General features: G+C 35.0%; 3 protein-coding genes across 13 annotated transcripts in view; 2 read left to right on the plus strand and 1 right to left on the minus strand.

Moving 5' to 3' along the window:
- LOC134696397 (neurobeachin-like) overlaps positions 1-23,568 on the plus strand; it is a 261,592-nt gene that overhangs the window by 181,571 nt on the left and 56,453 nt on the right. The gene's annotated exons all lie outside the window — the stretch shown is intronic.
- Positions 10,157-13,293, minus strand: LOC134696490 (uncharacterized). Of its 2 annotated transcripts, none has more exons than XM_063558323.1 (3): positions 13,133-13,293; positions 12,088-12,393; positions 10,157-10,539 (listed from the first exon to the last, which is right to left on the minus strand). In XM_063558323.1, exons 2-3 carry the CDS (start codon positions 12,373-12,375, stop codon positions 10,219-10,221), a joined length of 609 nt encoding a protein of 202 aa, XP_063414393.1. In that variant the 5' UTR covers positions 12,376-12,393; positions 13,133-13,293; the 3' UTR covers positions 10,157-10,218. The 2 variants fall into 2 exon arrangements, with proteins under 2 accessions (XP_063414393.1, XP_063414392.1); XM_063558322.1 differs by having other exon boundaries at positions 10,161-10,539; positions 11,545-12,393.
- LOC134696395 (uncharacterized) lies at positions 13,940-17,079 on the plus strand. 3 transcript variants are annotated; one of them, XM_063558147.1, is made up of 3 exons: positions 13,940-14,104; positions 14,844-15,692; positions 16,698-17,076. In XM_063558147.1, exons 2-3 carry the CDS (start codon positions 14,862-14,864, stop codon positions 17,016-17,018), a joined length of 1,152 nt encoding a protein of 383 aa, XP_063414217.1. In that variant the 5' UTR covers positions 13,940-14,104; positions 14,844-14,861; the 3' UTR covers positions 17,019-17,076. The 3 variants fall into 3 exon arrangements, with proteins under 3 accessions (XP_063414217.1, XP_063414218.1, XP_063414216.1); XM_063558148.1 differs by having other exon boundaries at positions 13,940-15,149; positions 16,698-17,079; XM_063558146.1 differs by having other exon boundaries at positions 13,940-15,692.

The raw sequence follows: 23,568 nt of genomic DNA on the forward strand, positions 1-23,568 counted from the left end.
TATGTAGCTGTTACGATATTGCACGGCACGCAACCCCGTTAAAAACATGCGGCAGTTTAAAAGGTGTTTCGTTCGAACTAGTTAGTGTCTAGAATCGATAACGAAACAATAAGCGACGACGAGCTTGAACACGGTTGTCGTCCCTTAATTTTCGTTATCCTCGAAAATATTTTCCTTGGTGTGGACAGTGTTACTTACCAATTTATTTCATACCCTTTCACAATTCATTTCTTCACCCCTTCAACATACAATTGTCCATATTGTGAGTTAGATCTGATGAGGTTTTGGATAATTTTGATATAATTTGTCTAAATTTTCTAATTGTCTAAAAGAAATGCACCACGGAATAACTTCTGTTCTCGGGCCATATATAAGGTAGACCCTCTTGCAAAATGGATTACTGTTTTAAAATGGTTCTTTAATATTCTCTGCAAATGTGCAGGTTGATTTCGATTTAATATGCATTTCTTATGTTTCAAAATTGGTATCCGAAATATTTATTTTAAAATATTTATGAACAAAGAATGTACTTGCGTAGAAATTCGATATCAATAAGATTCCCCACCATTTAAGATGAGGGGCAGCTGTTTTAGGTCCGTGATTTTGTTAAATTTTTCGAACCATTTGTTATTATTGAAATTAAAAGAACGGTGAGTAATTTGGATCAAGATTTAGATTTAAAAAAAAACAGTTCTATGGAAACTGGTTAGTAAATTACTAATTGATTATCGTTAGCTTTCACTTCTATAAAATTGGGTAAAACAGACTTCTTTGAGTTTCCTTTCCGAAGTAGGGAGCTTCATTGCTGACAGGTGAACAACAATACTTCAATTATAAATTAATTTTTTTATGTTATTTCAGATGTCTGAACCTGACCTTTATGACTTCATGAGAAGTCGCAATATTAAAGATGATATTATAAGAACATTGATAGAGGAAAAGGTAAACTTATTCATCAAAATGATTTTTTATTTAGTCCTTACATTTTATGCCTGATGGAGAGTTGTCTCATTGGAAATCATACAACATTTGCATCAATAGAGGGCATAACATCCTGATTTTATGTTTGTTTAATCTTAATTTTAGAGACATTTCGCTTTTGTTATACATCGACATATCTCTTTTTTAGTTCAGTTTTAAAAGTCCATCAACGACAAACATATTTGGGATACCTTTGATTGTCTATGTCAATTTCTAACACAAGACGATTTTTGTCTCGCTTGTGTTGAAAGTCTATTATTCGAGACACCAGGACTACTAAACAGTGATGGTGTAAACTATTTTTATAAATCTTTTTTTTCCCCATGGTGCCTCACATTGTAGGATGGTGAGATCGAATTACCGTCTGCTATATGTCCATTCACGGTCTTTGATTTAATTTCATTGTTCATAGTTAAATGCTAAGTTTTTTTGTGTTTTGGTCTGTTTATCATTTACTTAATCTTTAAGCTAGCAATAGGTGAGCTATACTTTTGATATATGGGATTATTGAATGATGTACCTGTTTGTCTGGAAGGTATCATATCTTCCTCATTTTTATGGTTCATTGTTCAATGTTAAGTTTATGTGTTATGGTTTGTTTTTTCAGTACTTTAAGGAGAAGTTCAACTATGAACAAATCTGTCTGGCAGATATCAACCTTGGCCTCATTTTCATGGTTCATTGGTCAATGTTAAATTATTGGTTTCGGTTTGTTTTTCAGTTACCAATTAAAGTAATAGGTGGGCTATATTTGGTGTATGGAATAGTTGTAGGGTGTACACTTGGCCTCATTGTCATGGATCTTTACAAATTACAAACGTAACGGTTAATGTAATACTTATTTAAGAAATTTGCACGAGAACTGTATGTTTTAATGCAGTGTCTGTGCGTACCAGCATGCAGGTACTAATAGTCAGATTGCCGTTCGTAGGCTAAACTGGACCCCTGTTGTGTTCACTTATCGCTACACTGACAACAGGTATGGCCTAAATCCCGTGGTCACAATTCTGACCACGGGATTTGATAATTCGACGAGACTAGTGCATCATGTGCTATGTTTATTATGTGTTATATAGTCTGGGGTCCTGGCTAATCTTGTCAGTATACGACGCGCAGCTAGATTGGGCCGGATCCCAGGCAAGAAACAAGAAATTATCACATTTATAACCCTACTGAGATGTTAAGGGAATAAAAGATACCGGTTCAGTTTTTCAAGAACATGTTAACATGCTTGTTGGTCATTTATCTGCACCACCACCATGGGGATACCAGATACTTATTTATTTTGCGGCATCACAGTAATAACATTTCACGGAGGTCAATTTCCTATCATTATAATTGGTCAATTTTATTAGCGAATCGATGAATTTTTAAAACTCGTCCAATTAATGCCAATGTGACAATGGCACACCAACCTGTTCCTTCGGTGCAAAGCTATAGATGGAACGGCGGACCAGTTTATTCGTAGGCTACGCGTACCCACATCCGGTTATATAATAAAAATGCTATCGGATCGGAAATAAAACGTGAAATATGATTAAATTTATACGGAATTTGTCGTAATTAGAGAATAGATTACAACTAATCATATATATATATATATATATATATATATATATAACTCATCTAAACATCAACCCAACAATGTTAGATCTGTAAATTTGCTTTCGCAAATTTTTGGTTCTTCCCTCGTCGGGATTCGAACCCATGCTACTGTGATATCGTGACACCAAATCGCCTGCACTGCAGCCGTCCCGCTAGACCACACGACCACCTGGGCTCTCAAAAAAAAAGAGCTTTCGGTGGGCATGTGTTACCTTTCCACGTCAGTTTTAATCTAGCGGCGTACTACAGTACATGATATATAAGGCATGAAGATGTTATTGTTACAGATCAGCTAAATTATCTATAGTAGAGGATCCTACAAATTAATGTAAGATACAATCACAGAAAATAATTATATTCATAAGTACGTCTGAGTCAGTGACAACCCTACAACAGATGTATCCATCGGATATATATATAGGTACGTGAACAGTTTTTTCTCAGTTAATAAAAATTCTTTAAATGGAAGAGTGTGATATACATGTGGGGAAGACATTTCGTAGTTAGTTTTGAACAAAAACTATCAGTCGATTAATTTTATACAATTATATATAAAAAAAAACCTCGGGAGTCAATTGCAGTTGCAGAGAAGAGAAGAACGGGAAAATAAATAAATAAAAAGGATTTAAAGTTTAACAGATTTAAATTGTAATGTGTATCAAATGTCAGAAAACCTCAGTTCACGATAAGGACTCTTTGTCCTGTGATTGTTGTTAGGACTGGCAACACTTGAAATGTGCAGGGTTCGGAAAAATGTGCCAAAACAATCCTATTGGATATGATGGTAAAATTTGTTCCAAATCTTAATTAGTTACATGAATCTTTTAAAATTTGTTTATTTTGACACTATTACTTGCTTCTTTAATTCTTATATAGACATCCAAGCTTTAATTTTAGTAGTATAAGATATTTCAAAATTTCAGTTTCTGTTTTACATTTTACTAAAATCTCATATGGGTATTTTTAAAATTCAGATATATATAATTCTTTAAATTCTTTTCATTTACAGGGACTGTACAGTTTCATTTACCATCAGTGTGCATTTAATTTGCAATGTATTATTACCTGATAAATACAATTTGAATTATATTTTTCATACTCTTCACTCGTTCTACACGAAATCGATAATCGAAATCCACATATCATCGATAATTTCCGTTTATATTTCACGTTTCATTCCCGATCCGATAGCATTTTATTATAAAAACGGATGTTGGTACGCGTAGCCTACGATCGACTTTTTGACTATTCGAAAAAACCGACCGTACCCGCATGCGGATACGCGCAGACACTGCCATGTTTTAAACTTGATTATAAACCATCAATTTTGCATACCAATATTTTTATGCTCTTTGTCCATTTCAGATAGATTCCCAAACTATCATTCACATGTCAGAAGAGGAATTGACAAAGTTTGTGCCGCTGTATGGGGATCGCAAAGCAATAATAGCGTTTAGCAGGGACAGAAAAGACACGTCTTGTGAAAAGAAAAAGAAGACAAAGACGTCGTTAATGAAAAAACTTCGGGCAAAAGTGAATGCAATAAAGGGAGGGGCCTCTTATAGTAGTGGAGATGAGGATGAGGATGAAAAAGAGGTACGTAGTTCTTTGAGTAAGAAACTGAAAGGCAACAAGAACGCAGAAAAAAAGAAACGTCTTGTGGATCTAAGCTGTTTCCATAATGACGGTGATGCATATCATCAGATACGAGGAAACAAGGGCGGTGGCCCTAAGTCGTTTGACATGGAAAAATTTGATACGATGGGACAAGTATTAGACCTTGCCAAACAGCTGTATTTTCCAAATGGACACAACGCAGTGAGAGGTAAAATCACGGAATATAAGATAAAATTAACTGACACATATTTTCAAAACATCGACTTACAGTCTACCGTGGAGTCCTGTTATAATCGTTTAAAGATGAGACAATTGAGGTTCAACTTCTGCACAGAAGGCACTACTAGTACAATTGAGAGTGACGAGTTGCCACCTTTATCAATTCCAAAGAATAGGAATGCAACTGCTCAGAGTGGAGTTATTGAAGTAATGGAAATTATTGACTTGCCTCCAACCTGTTTAAGCAAACCTGAAAAATCAAATGACATTTTTGTCACTAATGATTTTTATAATGCAGAACTTCCGGATATCCAAACAAACTTTGATATTGCTGATTTTTCGTTCGACGGTGATATTGCATTTGGTCCTAATGTACGGGCAAGCAATGTAAGCTTAGACTCCACATTACCATTAGAGAGTGGAAGTGGTGATACTTTGGACAGACCATTAGAATTTGGAAATGCTGGTACAGTGGAGAGAAAAATTATTCGTATACATAGGGCTTCAGCTTTAATGGATATGATAATTCATTTTAAAGATCCAAACATCATGACTGTAGACATTGATGCCATCATGGTATTAGACAATGGTAAGGAAGAAGCCGGAGAAGGAGATGGTGTTTTCAGAGATTGTATAACCCAGTTTTGGGATGAATTCTATGAACAATGCACAGAGGGTCGTATTTTCAAGGTACCTGTACTTAGGCATGATTTCCAAAAGGAGGAATGGAAAGCTGTTAGTAGAATAATAAGAAAGGGGTTTGAAGTCAGTGGTTACTGGCCCATTTCAATTATGCCTGCTATATTCGAAGAGTGCATTCATGGAAGCATTGAATCAAGTCTGATTGAATTGTTTTCAGATTACTTACCTGAAATGGAAAGTCAGATTGTTAAAAAAGCTATTTCCAATTTCAATGATGTGGATCAAGATGACTTCCTTGAATTCCTTGATAGTCATTCTTGTAGAAAATTGGTGAATTCTGAAAATGTCCTGCCAATTATTGGAGAGTTGGCACATAAAGAGTTGATTCAACAACCACGCTACGTGATCGAATGTTTCCGTTCAGAATTACGACAGTTACAAGTCACTCCAGGCAAACTACAACAAATTTATCAAGAAATGAAACCAACATCTAAGGAAATTTTGAAATCCTTGAGTGTACCGGAAAACATGAAAGAAGCGGAAAGGCTATGTGCAGGCTTTTTAAAAAGATATATCAAAGATCTAGATGGAGAAAAACAAAAGGCTTTCTTGAGGTTCTGCACAGGTTCAGATGTCCTGCTGGGAATGAAAATAACGATTGAGTTTTTTGAATCTAAAGGGTTCACACGGTCACCAATAGCTCATACATGTGGGCGAGTATTACAAATTCCATCAACTTATGACACATATCCTTCTTTTAGGTCTGAGTTCAATTATCTGTTGAACAGTAAGGTTTGGGTAATGGACATAGTTTAGAGTTCATATAGTGTAATAGTGCTGGCATTCCAGGATGTTCCGATGAAAATGGACATTAACTCAATGTATGAGTACAGTTCTAAATGATTCAAGTATTCTTTGTTTAATAATTCATGTTTAAAGGAGGTTGTGTAATGATTTTGTGTAATGATTTTATGTCGTGAGTTCGGCAGAGGGAGTTTTTTTCAAGTTTTTTTTTTTAAGTGTTCACAGTGTTGAACAGAAAAGCATTTCAGATTTATGTGAACAATTTGTTCTGTGTTTGTTTATGTCCATTACCCAAACCTTACTGTTCAACAGTTTTGAGAGAAACACAAGCTGCATTAAAGTTTTGCCATAAAGGCAAGCCACTTGATTTTATTGTATTATTGTCAATATTGTTATGTTAAAATGATTTCAGTCAAATAGCAGTAGGTATTACTTTTTATTTACCTTGTCATTAACTATTTTGTTGTTTTATTTCAATTACAAGTTTCAGTGAATCTTATTTCATTTAATTGTTAATTCCTCTTGCCATTAACGATTTTTTTCTCACTTTCTTCGGTCTTTGTTTCCCATTATTTTGATTCATGCGTAATCCTAAACATTTTTGAAGATCTTTTCTTACGCTTTAAGATTGATTTGGATCAAACTTGTAAATAATTATCCTCAGTTTATAATAGAAGAAAAGTATAATATACATAGTTATATCACAATATTGTATTGTTATCAGGCAAAAAATAGATCAATTTTCATCGATAAAATGATTTCCTTCTTATGCCTTTTCAGACCTGATTGGCGACCATTACTGAAATAAAATGTTCATCAGAATACACCATGTATCGTAAAAATTGATAGGAGCTATTTAATTCAGGTCTTCGATTGAAATTTTGCTTAGATCAAATGTTTTAAAAGATGTTATTCGATAGTGGACATGACTTTGATACTTTATTGAAAAACATAGAATATAAAAAAGAAGATGGGGTATGATTGCCAATGAGACAACTATCCACAAAAGACCAAAATGACACAAACATTAACAACTTCAGGTCACCATACGGCCTTCAACAATGAGCAAAGCCCATACCGCATAGTCAGCTATAAAAGGCCCCGATAAGACCATGTAAAACAATTCAAACGAGAAAGACTAAAGTTAGTGTTCATTTAGTGTATTTAAGAGCTTCCAAATGAGATAAAAATAAATCTCTCCTTAATTAAGAAGAATTCCTAGCGTAAAGCTTCCTAGCTTAAAACGTATAGTGATATACCTGTATCAACTTGATGAAGTTGCAAAGTTGTGATGCACAATTAACTGGTTACTATCAGAAGATTGGAAGTTATACAAACCCTATCGCTTTTTTATGTTGGTTTAGACAAAGCTTCTTTATGTTGGTTTAGACAGAGATTGTCATTGTTTACATGTATGGTAGAATAAATATATGTCTCTCGTTTAGGGGTACGAAGGGGGACCTTCTTCTGTCATAGGTTTCCTCCTCCTTCTTTCCAATAATTGACCTTTTACAATTAACACTGGTTAGAGGCAACCTAAATTCGACCCATTTCTTCTTTTTATTTTAAGCTTATTTGCGTAGTGCTGTCCTTTGTTTGGTGTCTTGCTTTATTGTTACCAGTTGTGTTTTTGTCCCCGGTTTACTTTTGACACTTTGGTTTTCGCGTACTTCTTTACAATATCTGTTACAAGAAAATCTTTGGTATCGAGCCTTTCAATTTATCAGACAACAAAGACGCATTGCTTCATTTTTAGAAACGACATCAACTGGTACAGTGAAACCTGGTTAAACCGAATCCTGTATAACCGAAAACCTGTATTAACCAAACATGCTCTTAAGCTCTATCGTATCAAATTGTATGCGTTAAGAACCTGACATCAACCAAAACCGAACCACATATTAAGTCCCGAAGAGGTTCTTTTTAAACAGGTTTCACTGTTCTAAGAATTATGTATTTACAGCACAACACAGAAAGGGTTAAACAGATTACCCCTTTGGAAAGGGCACCTGGCCTAAAAGGTCCAGAGAGCTTTGCTATCACTTCAGTATGTGTCGTCGTCCGTTGTTACCGTTTCTGAGATATCTGCAAGTTTAATAGGTACTTCTAGTAATGTGGCATTGCTGTGTAATAAAAGTTGCATTACTTCTAGTTTGAAGACTATGTTGAGGCCCTGCTCCTAGGGCATGATCCAGCGACTTTGAATGAACTACATTTTGCAAGTTACTTTTTCTGCTAACAGTAAAGGTAAAGGTAATATGTTTGGCTAGCTGAACCGTGAAGTCATTATGTTAGATATATCATCCTTCTTTCTGAGTAGTCTAGTCCTACAGACGGATAAATTGGTTTTTTGTCGGACTAGTCGTTTAAGTAAACTTAACTTAATGATGACTTAACGGTTCAGCTAGCAATCAAGCTAACCAAATACAAGTATATAACTTACACACTCGAATGTTTTGCTGTTAGTTAGTTTGATAGAAACTACTAAGATTTGCTATCAAGTTACAACATCACGGTTTGTACATCTCAATTTTTTTAACAGTTTGAGACTCGAGATTATAGTCTAGTGACTTTGAATTAATAAGCAATAATCCTGTTCATCAGATTGGTGTTTTTTTTTCGAAACATATATCAGTGTCAACAATTTATCTTTAACGTCGAGCTAGAGCTGATGACCAAATATACAATAATTCCAGGCAGAAGTTTAACGGAAGGAGAAGGTGAATGTAATATAGCCACATATTGAGGAAAAAACTACAAAATTACGTTTAATGGTCTGGCAATTAATGATTAATCCTCAAAATCAATCACAACCTTCGGTTTCTTTTTAATATGGAACCTTGTATAATATCATAAAAATGCATAGACTAATACAAAAGTTATTGCCCGGATACCAGAAATTCCTTTTTGTTGACCCCTATTACCTAAACTGTTTGGACCATAACCCCCGAATACAGTCCCATCTGGTTAGTATTGCCGAACTGATGGTACAAATTAATACAAATCCATACACTTATATATACTCAAGTTTGACTACATTACATTCGCCTTCTCCGTCCGCTGCCCCGCAAATATTACCGTTACACTTTTCCATGAAACTTCTGTATGAAATTACTATAGGTCATGGGGATTTTCACATTCAACCTTTTATAGTAATATTCTTTACAAAGCACAAAAATGTCGGCATTAACCTTAAAAGCTATCAAAACCTGTAAACAAGACTTTTTCTATTTTTCTATAGTACAGTTACGATACTGTTGTCGGGTAATTATGGATGGTATATTTTGGCTTTGCTATTCTTTCACTTATAGGGTCTTTGCATTGGAAATAAACAGTTATGTTCTTAAGCCAGCTTTTGACCTGCTACGGGTTGTGTTCTTCTTAAATATTTTATGATGGTATGATACTAAACAAAAAAAAGGGAAGAATTGAGCTTGATATTCATTTGGTGAAAACATAATCTTTCAATCATTTTAATTGAGGTCTAGAGCTGGCATGTCAGTAACTGCTAGTAGTCATTTATGTATAATTGTTATTTTGTTTTCTGCTCTTTGGCCAGGTTATTGTCTCTTTGTCAGATTCCCCATTTCCATTCTCAGTTTTATCAAGATATAGCCTGGGAATCCAAATGAATTCGGACGACTATGACGACACGGTCGTTACATTAAGTCAATTAATGACTTAAATTGTAAATTCATCCCTTATTGGAGTAATTGTCATTAACAGATGCTGTTTACCGAATGTTGCGGTTTTTTGGGGGCAAAAACTGTGATGATTGTAATCATAAAACGGCATGTCGCATAGTAAGAGTATTACTAGTAATTCTATTCTTTAATACTTTGAGCAAATGATGCTCATCAGTACAATGTGCTTTAGGTATCATATATCACAGCATCACTGATGAAAGATATACACACCTAAAATTACGGGTCTTATCTTAATAAAAAAAATACTATTCCGGCTTCTTGTAATTTCAATTGACAAATATCACGAAGATGTCTAAACAATACTTAATTCAGGAAATGAGAAAAAAAATCGAAAGCTTGTAGTCAATTTCATATTATAATACTGTTGATTTTGGAATTTGGTAAAACTTTAATACATTCTTTTCGGTGTCGGGTACGTCATGTGATGTGGTATATAATCTTAATCCGTGTCACCAGCTGCAGATGACCCCATTTTTTTTCATGTTCTATGCTATTGCATGGAACGTTGCCTCATTGACGCATGCCAAATAATCCGATTGTCTGTTCATGCTAAAACATTTTTCAAGTTGTATATGTTTAATGTAGAGAGATTTATTTTAGTAAATTTATAAATAAATATAATATTAATAAAACCAATATTGAATTATAAATTTTGTTTTATTATATCCCTCATTTGTAAATAAAGTGTGGCTCTGTCATAGGGATCTCTTGTTTTTGTCCAGCTGTTTTCCTCCATTAATATGTCAGCCAGGTCCAAAATGTCATTGTCACAGTCTGAATCGTCGAAGTCACACTCCTCGGCACAAGCATTTAGTTCGACATTGTCCAAAGGTAGTGAATAATCCTCGGTGCCTTTCAAGAAAGGTGCCTGGTATAAGACCATTGGACGCCCGTTTATGTCGCAATGCTTCGATTTGCGAATTCGGTGTGCATTCCATGTTTCAACGACATTTTCAAGCTCTTTCTGAAATAGAAATAACTTGATAAAAGTGGTGTTAAAATGCATTCTCTTCGATTAAAATCTAATTTGTTTAATGAAGACACGTGCAGTTAATAGAGACACATCTGGATGTAACTTGATGAAAAAGAAATAAATTACAGAAATAGCAATTGCGGATTTTATGATCGCCAAAAAATGTGTGGTCGTTTTGGTAGTACTTTGAGGCGTTTTTTTCTACATGGCACCGTGAAGTAACTGTATTTCTTCTTCACGGACCTACCTGAAATTATATCAGAATGCATTTATTTTGTTTGTATGACGATTTTGGGATTAATGAAATTAGTGGGATTATTTTCTAATAAGTAGATGTGTATGTTGTTATGACGCGTCATGCGCTTCTTGAAAAATTCCAATGTCATCTAAGATTACAATCATTGAGTTCCTTAACTTGTTTGCACACAAGTTACCCACAGTCAGACGCCAAAGACTGTCTTATAGATAGGTGTTTTTTTCTGGCATGGAACCTTTTTTTCATGAAATTTACGTTTGCCTTTTTTTCTATTCATTTCACAATAACTTTTAAGCAAGTAGATTTAAGCTCGCGCTATATCTTTTTTTGCGAGATAAAAAGGGGATTGGGGTAAATTAGAACAATGCTGTTTATAATTTGAGAACTTATAGTTAAAGTCAGATTTAGATGGGATTATTTTTTGCGATAAGAATCCTTATGAAATTCCTGTTTAAATTTCATTTAACCGTTCTAACATAGCTTTTTTTTGTTTGTTTCAGAGATAAAAGGGTCAAAAGATAATTACAAGGGCCAGTGGTTGCAAATTTTTGGAAGAAAACATTGCCAGTTTAAGTCTTTATGTCTTTACGACTTTTTTTTATATAAAATGTCTCTTTCAAGTACGTTTTTATACTGAAACATATAACATGTTAAACGTTTATCAAATTAAGCGTTTGGAATAGTTCTTCGTTGTTTCGTTTTGATTTAAGATGATATTTATATATCATATTCTATCTTACTCTGATAATATCCATGAAAAAATATTGTATCAGACTTTTATCGATGAAGTCGCCTGTGAAGTAGCCGTCTTGCTTCATCTGTTCAAAGAATTCCATCCAAAATTGTACACATTCTTTTCTAAGTATTCCCCACCAGCTCTCTATACGTTGATTGTGTTGACTTGTTCCATAGAGAAAAGCTGTTCTGCTTCCGGGACCATTCCTCCTTAAGAATGACTGCATTTCAGCAATATAACTGTTTTCGGTTCCCATGTCTGATCGTATTGAATGTGGTACCCTTTCTAAAGAAGTCAAAGCTTCTACATAAAATCCCGCTACAATTCGTGGGTTATTATTGCTTCTACCAACACGTAACCAAATTATAAACCTTGAAAACCCATCTATACATCCGTTGACACAAATTCCATACGGTTTTAACTTATCATATGAGTCAAGGTGCCATATGTAGTTGGGACCCTTGGATCTATAGTGCCTTCTTTTTAGTTTGCGCTTAACTCTCGCAGCAACGCCAGAAGGATCCAATATGCCTAATAGGATTCTTACCATCTCCTTTTGGACAATAAAACCATTCTGTAAGCATCTCGAATGCATCCAACGGTATCCATGGAGACAACCAGATGACTTTAGTTGTTCGAAGATAAACATAGCAACTTGGAAAATATCCGAAAAATTCTTTCGTCTGTACAATCCATACGAAGCTAAGCGTCTTTTCAAAGTTCTCATAGATAAAATAACATTATGTCTTTGAGCCAACAAACCAATAATTTCTTCATATTGCAAACCTAGGCTAAAGTAGGTTGAAATAATGATAGCTAAATCATTTGTGGTCATGATTATTTGATCTGACACCTGTAATAAAGTTAGCTGTTTAAAATGTGACTACTTCAATTCAAAGATTTGTAAACTAGTATTACTATCGAGCATCGTGGGTCGAATGTTAATCCTAAATGAGTATAATTGATCACAGTGACTAATGACTGGCGATAAGTATCGCTAAAGAAACGAAACTTTGATGTGTCGTCATAGTAATAATCTATTTGTTACGGGTGTGGACCCCCCTTTTTAAAATGTCTGAATCCGCCCCTAGGATAAAATTTGGTATCAATGCCAGACGGCCGTTTCGTCTAAATTGTGGCTAGTTTATACAGCCATAACTAACATGACTAAGGCCATAAACATAGTATTGACTGATTTTGGTACTCGATGAACATCGTTTCAATATCCTCTCAGTGACGTCGATGGTAATAAGATATACCGCCTATCTAATACACCAAAATGTTAAATGTTTATATGTATCAAGTTAAGCAGCAAATAAGGAACGGTGTAATATGATACCCGTAGCCCATTCACGACACAATAATTTACACGACAGAAATAACATAACTTGAGTGTCAGTGCATTAAAACAAACTAAGTGTACCCCGGGGGGCCCTCTTACGAACAAATAACCCGTTTACATTGGAATTCATAAAAAAGGAATAAGAATTATAAGTTTCTTATTGAATAGTAACTTCGTTTTACACACTGTTCCTAATTACTTTTCTCTGAATTAATACAGTCAGTAAAATTCTACCTATGTTAAAAATTACCTTAATTTATAGAATGTTTGTCCGGCAGGATCGCCTTCCATAAAGCATAGTGTGCCCATGCTATAAACACGTGTAACTATTGATTACAATATACTAACTACGAGTTACTAACTTGTGCGCGCAAGTTACTATCTTGTGCGCACAAGTTGGTAACTCGTGCGCACAAGTTGTGTAACTCGTGCGCACAAGTTGCGTAACTTGTGCGCACAAGATAGTAACTTGCGCGCACAAGTTAGTAACTCGTGCGCGCAAGTTTGTAACTCGTGCGCGCAAGTTATGTAACTTGTGCGCACAAGATAGTAACTCGTGCGCGCAAGTTGTGTAACTCGTGCGCACAAGATAGTAACTTGTGCGCGCAAGTTGGTAACTTGTGCGCACAAGTTGAATTTTTTTTTTTGCATGGCACTCCAGGGCTTCCGTATCTTTTAACAGAGGTCAGATTTGAAAAAAAAAGAAAATAAAGTAATAGGTAAATTAATACCTTTAATTAATTTTGCTTCAAAGTAACTTTGAAATGATATATCATTCATTCACAAAATGACAGTTGAAATTACGGAAGCCCTGGAGTGCCATGCAAAAAAAAAAATTCAACTTGTGCGCACAAGTTACCAACTTGCGCGCACAAGTTACTATCTTGTGCGCACGAGTTACACAACTTGCGCGCACGAGTTACTATCTTGTGCGCACAAGTTACATAACTTGCGCGCACGAGTTACAAACTTGCGCGCACGAGTTACTAACTTGTGCGCGCAGGTTACTATCTTGTGCGCACAAGTTACACAACTTGTGCGCACGAGTTACACAACTTGTGCGCACGAGTTACCAACTTGTGCGCACAAGATAGTAACTTGCGCGCACAAGTTAGTAACTCGTAGTTAGTATATTGTAATCAATAGTTACACGTGTTTATAGCATGGGCACACTATGCTTTATGGAAGGCGATCCTGCCGGACAAACATTCTATAAATTAAGGTAATTTTTAACATAGGTAGAATTTTACTGACTGTATTAATTCAGAGAAAAGTAATTAGGAACAGTGTGTAAAACGAAGTTACTATTCAATAAGAAACTTATAATTCTTATTCCTTTTTTATGAATTCCAATGTAAACGGGTTATTTGTTCGTAAGAGGGCCCCCCGGGGTACACTTAGTTTGTTTTAATGCACTGACACTCAAGTTATGTTATTTCTGTCGTGTAAATTATTGTGTCGTGAATGGGCTACGGGTATCATATTACACCGTTCCTTATTTGCTGCTTAACTTGATACATATAAACATTTAACATTTTGGTGTATTAGATAGGCGGTATATCTTATTACCATCGACGTCACTGAGAGGATATTGAAACGATGTTCATCGAGTACCAAAACTAGTCAATACTATGTTTATGGCCTTAGTCATGTTAGTTATGGCTGTATAAACTAGCCACAATTTAGACGAAACGGCCGTCTGGCATTGATACCAAATTTTATCCTAGGGGCGGATTCAGACATTTTAAAAAGGGGGGTCCACACCCGTAACAAATAGATTATTACTATGACGACACATCAAAGTTTCGTTTCTTTAGCGATACTTATCGCCAGTCATTAGTCACTGTGATCAATTATACTCATTTAGGATTAACATTCGACCCACGATGCTCGATAGTAATACTAGTTTACAAATCTTTGAATTGAAGTAGTCACATTTTAAACAGCTTACTTTATTACAGGTGTCAGATCAAATAATCATGACCACAAATGATTTAGCTATCATTATTTCAACCTACTTTAGCCTAGGTTTGCAATATGAAGAAATTATTGGTTTGTTGGCTCAAAGACATAATGTTATTTTATCTATGAGAACTTTGAAAAGACGCTTAGCTTCGTATGGATTGTACAGACGAAAGAATTTTTCGGATATTTTCCAAGTTGCTATGTTTATCTTCGAACAACTAAAGTCATCTGGTTGTCTCCATGGATACCGTTGGATGCATTCGAGATGCTTACAGAATGGTTTTATTGTCCAAAAGGAGATGGTAAGAATCCTATTAGGCATATTGGATCCTTCTGGCGTTGCTGCGAGAGTTAAGCGCAAACTAAAAAGAAGGCACTATAGATCCAAGGGTCCCAACTACATATGGCACCTTGACTCATATGATAAGTTAAAACCGTATGGAATTTGTGTCAACGGATGTATAGATGGGTTTTCAAGGTTTATAATTTGGTTACGTGTTGGTAGAAGCAATAATAACCCACGAATTGTAGCGGGATTTTATGTAGAAGCTTTGACTTCTTTAGAAAGGGTACCACATTCAATACGATCAGACATGGGAACCGAAAACAGTTATATTGCTGAAATGCAGTCATTCTTAAGGAGGAATGGTCCCGGAAGCAGAACAGCTTTTCTCTATGGAACAAGTCAACACAATCAACGTATAGAGAGCTGGTGGGGAATACTTAGAAAAGAATGTGTACAATTTTGGATGGAATTCTTTGAACAGATGAAGCAAGACGGCTACTTCACAGGCGACTTCATCGATAAAAGTCTGATACAATATTTTTTCATGGATATTATCAGAGTAAGATAGAATATGATATATAAATATCATCTTAAATCAAAACGAAACAACGAAGAACTATTCCAAACGCTTAATTTGATAAACGTTTAACATGTTATATGTTTCAGTATAAAAACGTACTTGAAAGAGACATTTTATATAAAAAAAAGTCGTAAAGACATAAAGACTTAAACTGGCAATGTTTTCTTCCAAAAATTTGCAACCACTGGCCCTTGTAATTATCTTTTGACCCTTTTATCTCTGAAACAAACAAAAAAAAGCTATGTTAGAACGGTTAAATGAAATTTAAACAGGAATTTCATAAGGATTCTTATCGCAAAAAATAATCCCATCTAAATCTGACTTTAACTATAAGTTCTCAAATTATAAACAGCATTGTTCTAATTTACCCCAATCCCCTTTTTATCTCGCAAAAAAAGATATAGCGCGAGCTTAAATCTACTTGCTTAAAAGTTATTGTGAAATGAATAGAAAAAAAGGCAAACGTAAATTTCATGAAAAAAAGGTTCCATGCCAGAAAAAAACACCTATCTATAAGACAGTCTTTGGCGTCTGACTGTGGGTAACTTGTGTGCAAACAAGTTAAGGAACTCAATGATTGTAATCTTAGATGACATTGGAATTTTTCAAGAAGCGCATGACGCGTCATAACAACATACACATCTACTTATTAGAAAATAATCCCACTAATTTCATTAATCCCAAAATCGTCATACAAACAAAATAAATGCATTCTGATATAATTTCAGGTAGGTCCGTGAAGAAGAAATACAGTTACTTCACGGTGCCATGTAGAAAAAAACGCCTCAAAGTACTACCAAAACGACCACACATTTTTTGGCGATCATAAAATCCGCAATTGCTATTTCTGTAATTTATTTCTTTTTCATCAAGTTACATCCAGATGTGTCTCTATTAACTGCACGTGTCTTCATTAAACAAATTAGATTTTAATCGAAGAGAATGCATTTTAACACCACTTTTATCAAGTTATTTCTATTTCAGAAAGAGCTTGAAAATGTCGTTGAAACATGGAATGCACACCGAATTCGCAAATCGAAGCATTGCGACATAAACGGGCGTCCAATGGTCTTATACCAGGCACCTTTCTTGAAAGGCACCGAGGATTATTCACTACCTTTGGACAATGTCGAACTAAATGCTTGTGCCGAGGAGTGTGACTTCGACGATTCAGACTGTGACAATGACATTTTGGACCTGGCTGACATATTAATGGAGGAAAACAGCTGGACAAAAACAAGAGATCCCTATGACAGAGCCACACTTTATTTACAAATGAGGGATATAATAAAACAAAATTTATAATTCAATATTGGTTTTATTAATATTATATTTATTTATAAATTTACTAAAATAAATCTCTCTACATTAAACATATACAACTTGAAAAATGTTTTAGCATGAACAGACAATCGGATTATTTGGCATGCGTCAATGAGGCAACGTTCCATGCAATAGCATAGAACATGAAAAAAAATGGGGTCATCTGCAGCTGGTGACACGGATTAAGATTATATACCACATCACATGACGTACCCGACACCGAAAAGAATGTATTAAAGTTTTACCAAATTCCAAAATCAACAGTATTATAATATGAAATTGACTACAAGCTTTCGATTTTTTTTCTCATTTCCTGAATTAAGTATTGTTTAGACATCTTCGTGATATTTGTCAATTGAAATTACAAGAAGCCGGAATAGTATTTTTTTTATTAAGATAAGACCCGTAATTTTAGGTGTGTATATCTTTCATCAGTGATGCTGTGATATATGATACCTAAAGCACATTGTACTGATGAGCATCATTTGCTCAAAGTATTAAAGAATAGAATTACTAGTAATACTCTTACTATGCGACATGCCGTTTTATGATTACAATCATCACAGTTTTTGCCCCCAAAAAACCGCAACATTCGGTAAACAGCATCTGTTAATGACAATTACTCCAATAAGGGATGAATTTACAATTTAAGTCATTAATTGACTTAATGTAACGACCGTGTCGTCATAGTCGTCCGAATTCATTTGGATTCCCAGGCTATATCTTGATAAAACTGAGAATGGAAATGGGGAATCTGACAAAGAGACAATAACCTGGCCAAAGAGCAGAAAACAAAATAACAATTATACATAAATGACTACTAGCAGTTACTGACATGCCAGCTCTAGACCTCAATTAAAATGATTGAAAGATTATGTTTTCACCAAATGAATATCAAGCTCAATTCTTCCCTTTTTTTTGTTTAGTATCATACCATCATAAAATATTTAAGAAGAACACAACCCGTAGCAGGTCAAAAGCTGGCTTAAGAACATAACTGTTTATTTCCAATGCAAAGACCCTATAAGTGAAAGAATAGCAAAGCCAAAATATACCATCCATAATTACCCGACAACAGTATCGTAACTGTACTATAGAAAAATAGAAAAAGTCTTGTTTACAGGTTTTGATAGCTTTTAAGGTTAATGCCGACATTTTTGTGCTTTGTAAAGAATATTACTATAAAAGGTTGAATGTGAAAATCCCCATGACCTATAGTAATTTCATACAGAAGTTTCATGGAAAAGTGTAACGGTAATATTTGCGGGGCAGCGGACGGAGAAGGCGAATGTAATGTAGTCAAACTTGAGTATATATAAGTGTATGGATTTGTATTAATTTGTACCATCAGTTCGGCAATACTAACCAGATGGGACTGTATTCGGGGGTTATGGTCCAAACAGTTTAGGTAATAGGGGTCAACAAAAAGGAATTTCTGGTATCCGGGCAATAACTTTTGTATTAGTCTATGCATTTTTATGATATTATACAAGGTTCCATATTAAAAAGAAACCGAAGGTTGTGATTGATTTTGAGGATTAATCATTAATTGCCAGACCATTAAACGTAATTTTGTAGTTTTTTCCTCAATATGTGGCTATATTACATTCACCTTCTCCTTCCGTTAAACTTCTGCCTGGAATTATTGTATATTTGGTCATCAGCTCTAGCTCGACGTTAAAGATAAATTGTTGACACTGATATATGTTTCGAAAAAAAAACACCAATCTGATGAACAGGATTATTGCTTATTAATTCAAAGTCACTAGACTATAATCTCGAGCCTCAAACTGTTAAAAAAATTGAGATGTACAAACCGTGATGTTGTAACTTGATAGCAAATCTTAGTAGTTTCTATCAAACTAACTAACAGCAAAACATTCGAGTGTGTAAGTTATATACTTGTATTTGGTTAGCTTGATTGCTAGCTGAACCGTTAAGTCATCATTAAGTTAAGTTTACTTAAACGACTAGTCCGACAAAAAACCAATTTATCCGTCTGTAGGACTAGACTACTCAGAAAGAAGGATGATATATCTAACATAATGACTTCACGGTTCAGCTAGCCAAACATATTACCTTTACCTTTACTGTTAGCAGAAAAAGTAACTTGCAAAATGTAGTTCATTCAAAGTCGCTGGATCATGCCCTAGGAGCAGGGCCTCAACATAGTCTTCAAACTAGAAGTAATGCAACTTTTATTACACAGCAATGCCACATTACTAGAAGTACCTATTAAACTTGCAGATATCTCAGAAACGGTAACAACGGACGACGACACATACTGAAGTGATAGCAAAGCTCTCTGGACCTTTTAGGCCAGGTGCCCTTTCCAAAGGGGTAATCTGTTTAACCCTTTCTGTGTTGTGCTGTAAATACATAATTCTTAGAACAGTGAAACCTGTTTAAAAAGAACCTCTTCGGGACTTAATATGTGGTTCGGTTTTGGTTGATGTCAGGTTCTTAACGCATACAATTTGATACGATAGAGCTTAAGAGCATGTTTGGTTAATACAGGTTTTCGGTTATACAGGATTCGGTTTAACCAGGTTCCACTGTACCAGTTGATGTCGTTTCTAAAAATGAAGCAATGCGTCTTTGTTGTCTGATAAATTGAAAGGCTCGATACCAAAGATTTTCTTGTAACAGATATTGTAAAGAAGTACGCGAAAACCAAAGTGTCAAAAGTAAACCGGGGACAAAAACACAACTGGTAACAATAAAGCAAGACACCAAACAAAGGACAGCACTACGCAAATAAGCTTAAAATAAAAAGAAGAAATGGGTCGAATTTAGGTTGCCTCTAACCAGTGTTAATTGTAAAAGGTCAATTATTGGAAAGAAGGAGGAGGAAACCTATGACAGAAGAAGGTCCCCCTTCGTACCCCTAAACGAGAGACATATATTTATTCTACCATACATGTAAACAATGACAATCTCTGTCTAAACCAACATAAAGAAGCTTTGTCTAAACCAACATAAAAAAGCGATAGGGTTTGTATAGCTTCCAATCTTCTGATAGTAACCAGTTAATTGTGCATCACAACTTTGCAACTTCATCAAGTTGATACAGGTATATCACTATACGTTTTAAGCTAGGAAGCTTTACGCTAGGAATTCTTCTTAATTAAGGAGAGATTTATTTTTATCTCATTTGGAAGCTCTTAAATACACTAAATGAACACTAACTTTAGTCTTTCTCGTTTGAATTGTTTTACATGGTCTTATCGGGGCCTTTTATAGCTGACTATGCGGTATGGGCTTTGCTCATTGTTGAAGGCCGTATGGTGACCTGAAGTTGTTAATGTTTGTGTCATTTTGGTCTTTTGTGGATAGTTGTCTCATTGGCAATCATACCCCATCTTCTTTTTTATATTCTATGTTTTTCAATAAAGTATCAAAGTCATGTCCACTATCGAATAACATCTTTTAAAACATTTGATCTAAGCAAAATTTCAATCGAAGACCTGAATTAAATAGCTCCTATCAATTTTTACGATACATGGTGTATTCTGATGAACATTTTATTTCAGTAATGGTCGCCAATCAGGTCTGAAAAGGCATAAGAAGGAAATCATTTTATCGATGAAAATTGATCTATTTTTTGCCTGATAACAATACAATATTGTGATATAACTATGTATATTATACTTTTCTTCTATTATAAACTGAGGATAATTATTTACAAGTTTGATCCAAATCAATCTTAAAGCGTAAGAAAAGATCTTCAAAAATGTTTAGGATTACGCATGAATCAAAATAATGGGAAACAAAGACCGAAGAAAGTGAGAAAAAAATCGTTAATGGCAAGAGGAATTAACAATTAAATGAAATAAGATTCACTGAAACTTGTAATTGAAATAAAACAACAAAATAGTTAATGACAAGGTAAATAAAAAGTAATACCTACTGCTATTTGACTGAAATCATTTTAACATAACAATATTGACAATAATACAATAAAATCAAGTGGCTTGCCTTTATGGCAAAACTTTAATGCAGCTTGTGTTTCTCTCAAAACTGTTGAACAGTAAGGTTTGGGTAATGGACATAAACAAACACAGAACAAATTGTTCACATAAATCTGAAATGCTTTTCTGTTCAACACTGTGAACACTTAAAAAAAAAAACTTGAAAAAAACTCCCTCTGCCGAACTCACGACATAAAATCATTACACAAAATCATTACACAACCTCCTTTAAACATGAATTATTAAACAAAGAATACTTGAATCATTTAGAACTGTACTCATACATTGAGTTAATGTCCATTTTCATCGGAACATCCTGGAATGCCAGCACTATTACACTATATGAACTCTAAACTATGTCCATTACCCAAACCTTACTGTTCAACAGATAATTGAACTCAGACCTAAAAGAAGGATATGTGTCATAAGTTGATGGAATTTGTAATACTCGCCCACATGTATGAGCTATTGGTGACCGTGTGAACCCTTTAGATTCAAAAAACTCAATCGTTATTTTCATTCCCAGCAGGACATCTGAACCTGTGCAGAACCTCAAGAAAGCCTTTTGTTTTTCTCCATCTAGATCTTTGATATATCTTTTTAAAAAGCCTGCACATAGCCTTTCCGCTTCTTTCATGTTTTCCGGTACACTCAAGGATTTCAAAATTTCCTTAGATGTTGGTTTCATTTCTTGATAAATTTGTTGTAGTTTGCCTGGAGTGACTTGTAACTGTCGTAATTCTGAACGGAAACATTCGATCACGTAGCGTGGTTGTTGAATCAACTCTTTATGTGCCAACTCTCCAATAATTGGCAGGACATTTTCAGAATTCACCAATTTTCTACAAGAATGACTATCAAGGAATTCAAGGAAGTCATCTTGATCCACATCATTGAAATTGGAAATAGCTTTTTTAACAATCTGACTTTCCATTTCAGGTAAGTAATCTGAAAACAATTCAATCAGACTTGATTCAATGCTTCCATGAATGCACTCTTCGAATATAGCAGGCATAATTGAAATGGGCCAGTAACCACTGACTTCAAACCCCTTTCTTATTATTCTACTAACAGCTTTCCATTCCTCCTTTTGGAAATCATGCCTAAGTACAGGTACCTTGAAAATACGACCCTCTGTGCATTGTTCATAGAATTCATCCCAAAACTGGGTTATACAATCTCTGAAAACACCATCTCCTTCTCCGGCTTCTTCCTTACCATTGTCTAATACCATGATGGCATCAATGTCTACAGTCATGATGTTTGGATCTTTAAAATGAATTATCATATCCATTAAAGCTGAAGCCCTATGTATACGAATAATTTTTCTCTCCACTGTACCAGCATTTCCAAATTCTAATGGTCTGTCCAAAGTATCACCACTTCCACTCTCTAATGGTAATGTGGAGTCTAAGCTTACATTGCTTGCCCGTACATTAGGACCAAATGCAATATCACCGTCGAACGAAAAATCAGCAATATCAAAGTTTGTTTGGATATCCGGAAGTTCTGCATTATAAAAATCATTAGTGACAAAAATGTCATTTGATTTTTCAGGTTTGCTTAAACAGGTTGGAGGCAAGTCAATAATTTCCATTACTTCAATAACTCCACTCTGAGCAGTTGCATTCCTATTCTTTGGAATTGATAAAGGTGGCAACTCGTCACTCTCAATTGTACTAGTAGTGCCTTCTGTGCAGAAGTTGAACCTCAATTGTCTCATCTTTAAACGATTATAACAGGACTCCACGGTAGACTGTAAGTCGATGTTTTGAAAATATGTGTCAGTTAATTTTATCTTATATTCCGTGATTTTACCTCTCACTGCGTTGTGTCCATTTGGAAAATACAGCTGTTTGGCAAGGTCTAATACTTGTCCCATCGTATCAAATTTTTCCATGTCAAACGACTTAGGGCCACCGCCCTTGTTTCCTCGTATCTGATGATATGCATCACCGTCATTATGGAAACAGCTTAGATCCACAAGACGTTTCTTTTTTTCTGCGTTCTTGTTGCCTTTCAGTTTCTTACTCAAAGAACTACGTACCTCTTTTTCATCCTCATCCTCATCTCCACTACTATAAGAGGCCCCTCCCTTTATTGCATTCACTTTTGCCCGAAGTTTTTTCATTAACGACGTCTTTGTCTTCTTTTTCTTTTCACAAGACGTGTCTTTTCTGTCCCTGCTAAACGCTATTATTGCTTTGCGATCCCCATACAGCGGCACAAACTTTGTCAATTCCTCTTCTGACATGTGAATGATAGTTTGGGAATCTATCTGAAATGGACAAAGAGCATAAAAATATTGGTATGCAAAATTGATGGTTTATAATCAAGTTTAAAACATGGCAGTGTCTGCGCGTATCCGCATGCGGGTACGGTCGGTTTTTTCGAATAGTCAAAAAGTCGATCGTAGGCTACGCGTACCAACATCCGTTTTTATAATAAAATGCTATCGGATCGGGAATGAAACGTGAAATATAAACGGAAATTATCGATGATATGTGGATTTCGATTATCGATTTCGTGTAGAACGAGTGAAGAGTATGAAAAATATAATT

Source organism: Mytilus trossulus, chromosome 14, assembly GCF_036588685.1.
Source record: "Mytilus trossulus isolate FHL-02 chromosome 14, PNRI_Mtr1.1.1.hap1, whole genome shotgun sequence".
Lineage (NCBI taxonomy): Eukaryota > Metazoa > Mollusca > Bivalvia > Mytilida > Mytilidae > Mytilus > Mytilus trossulus.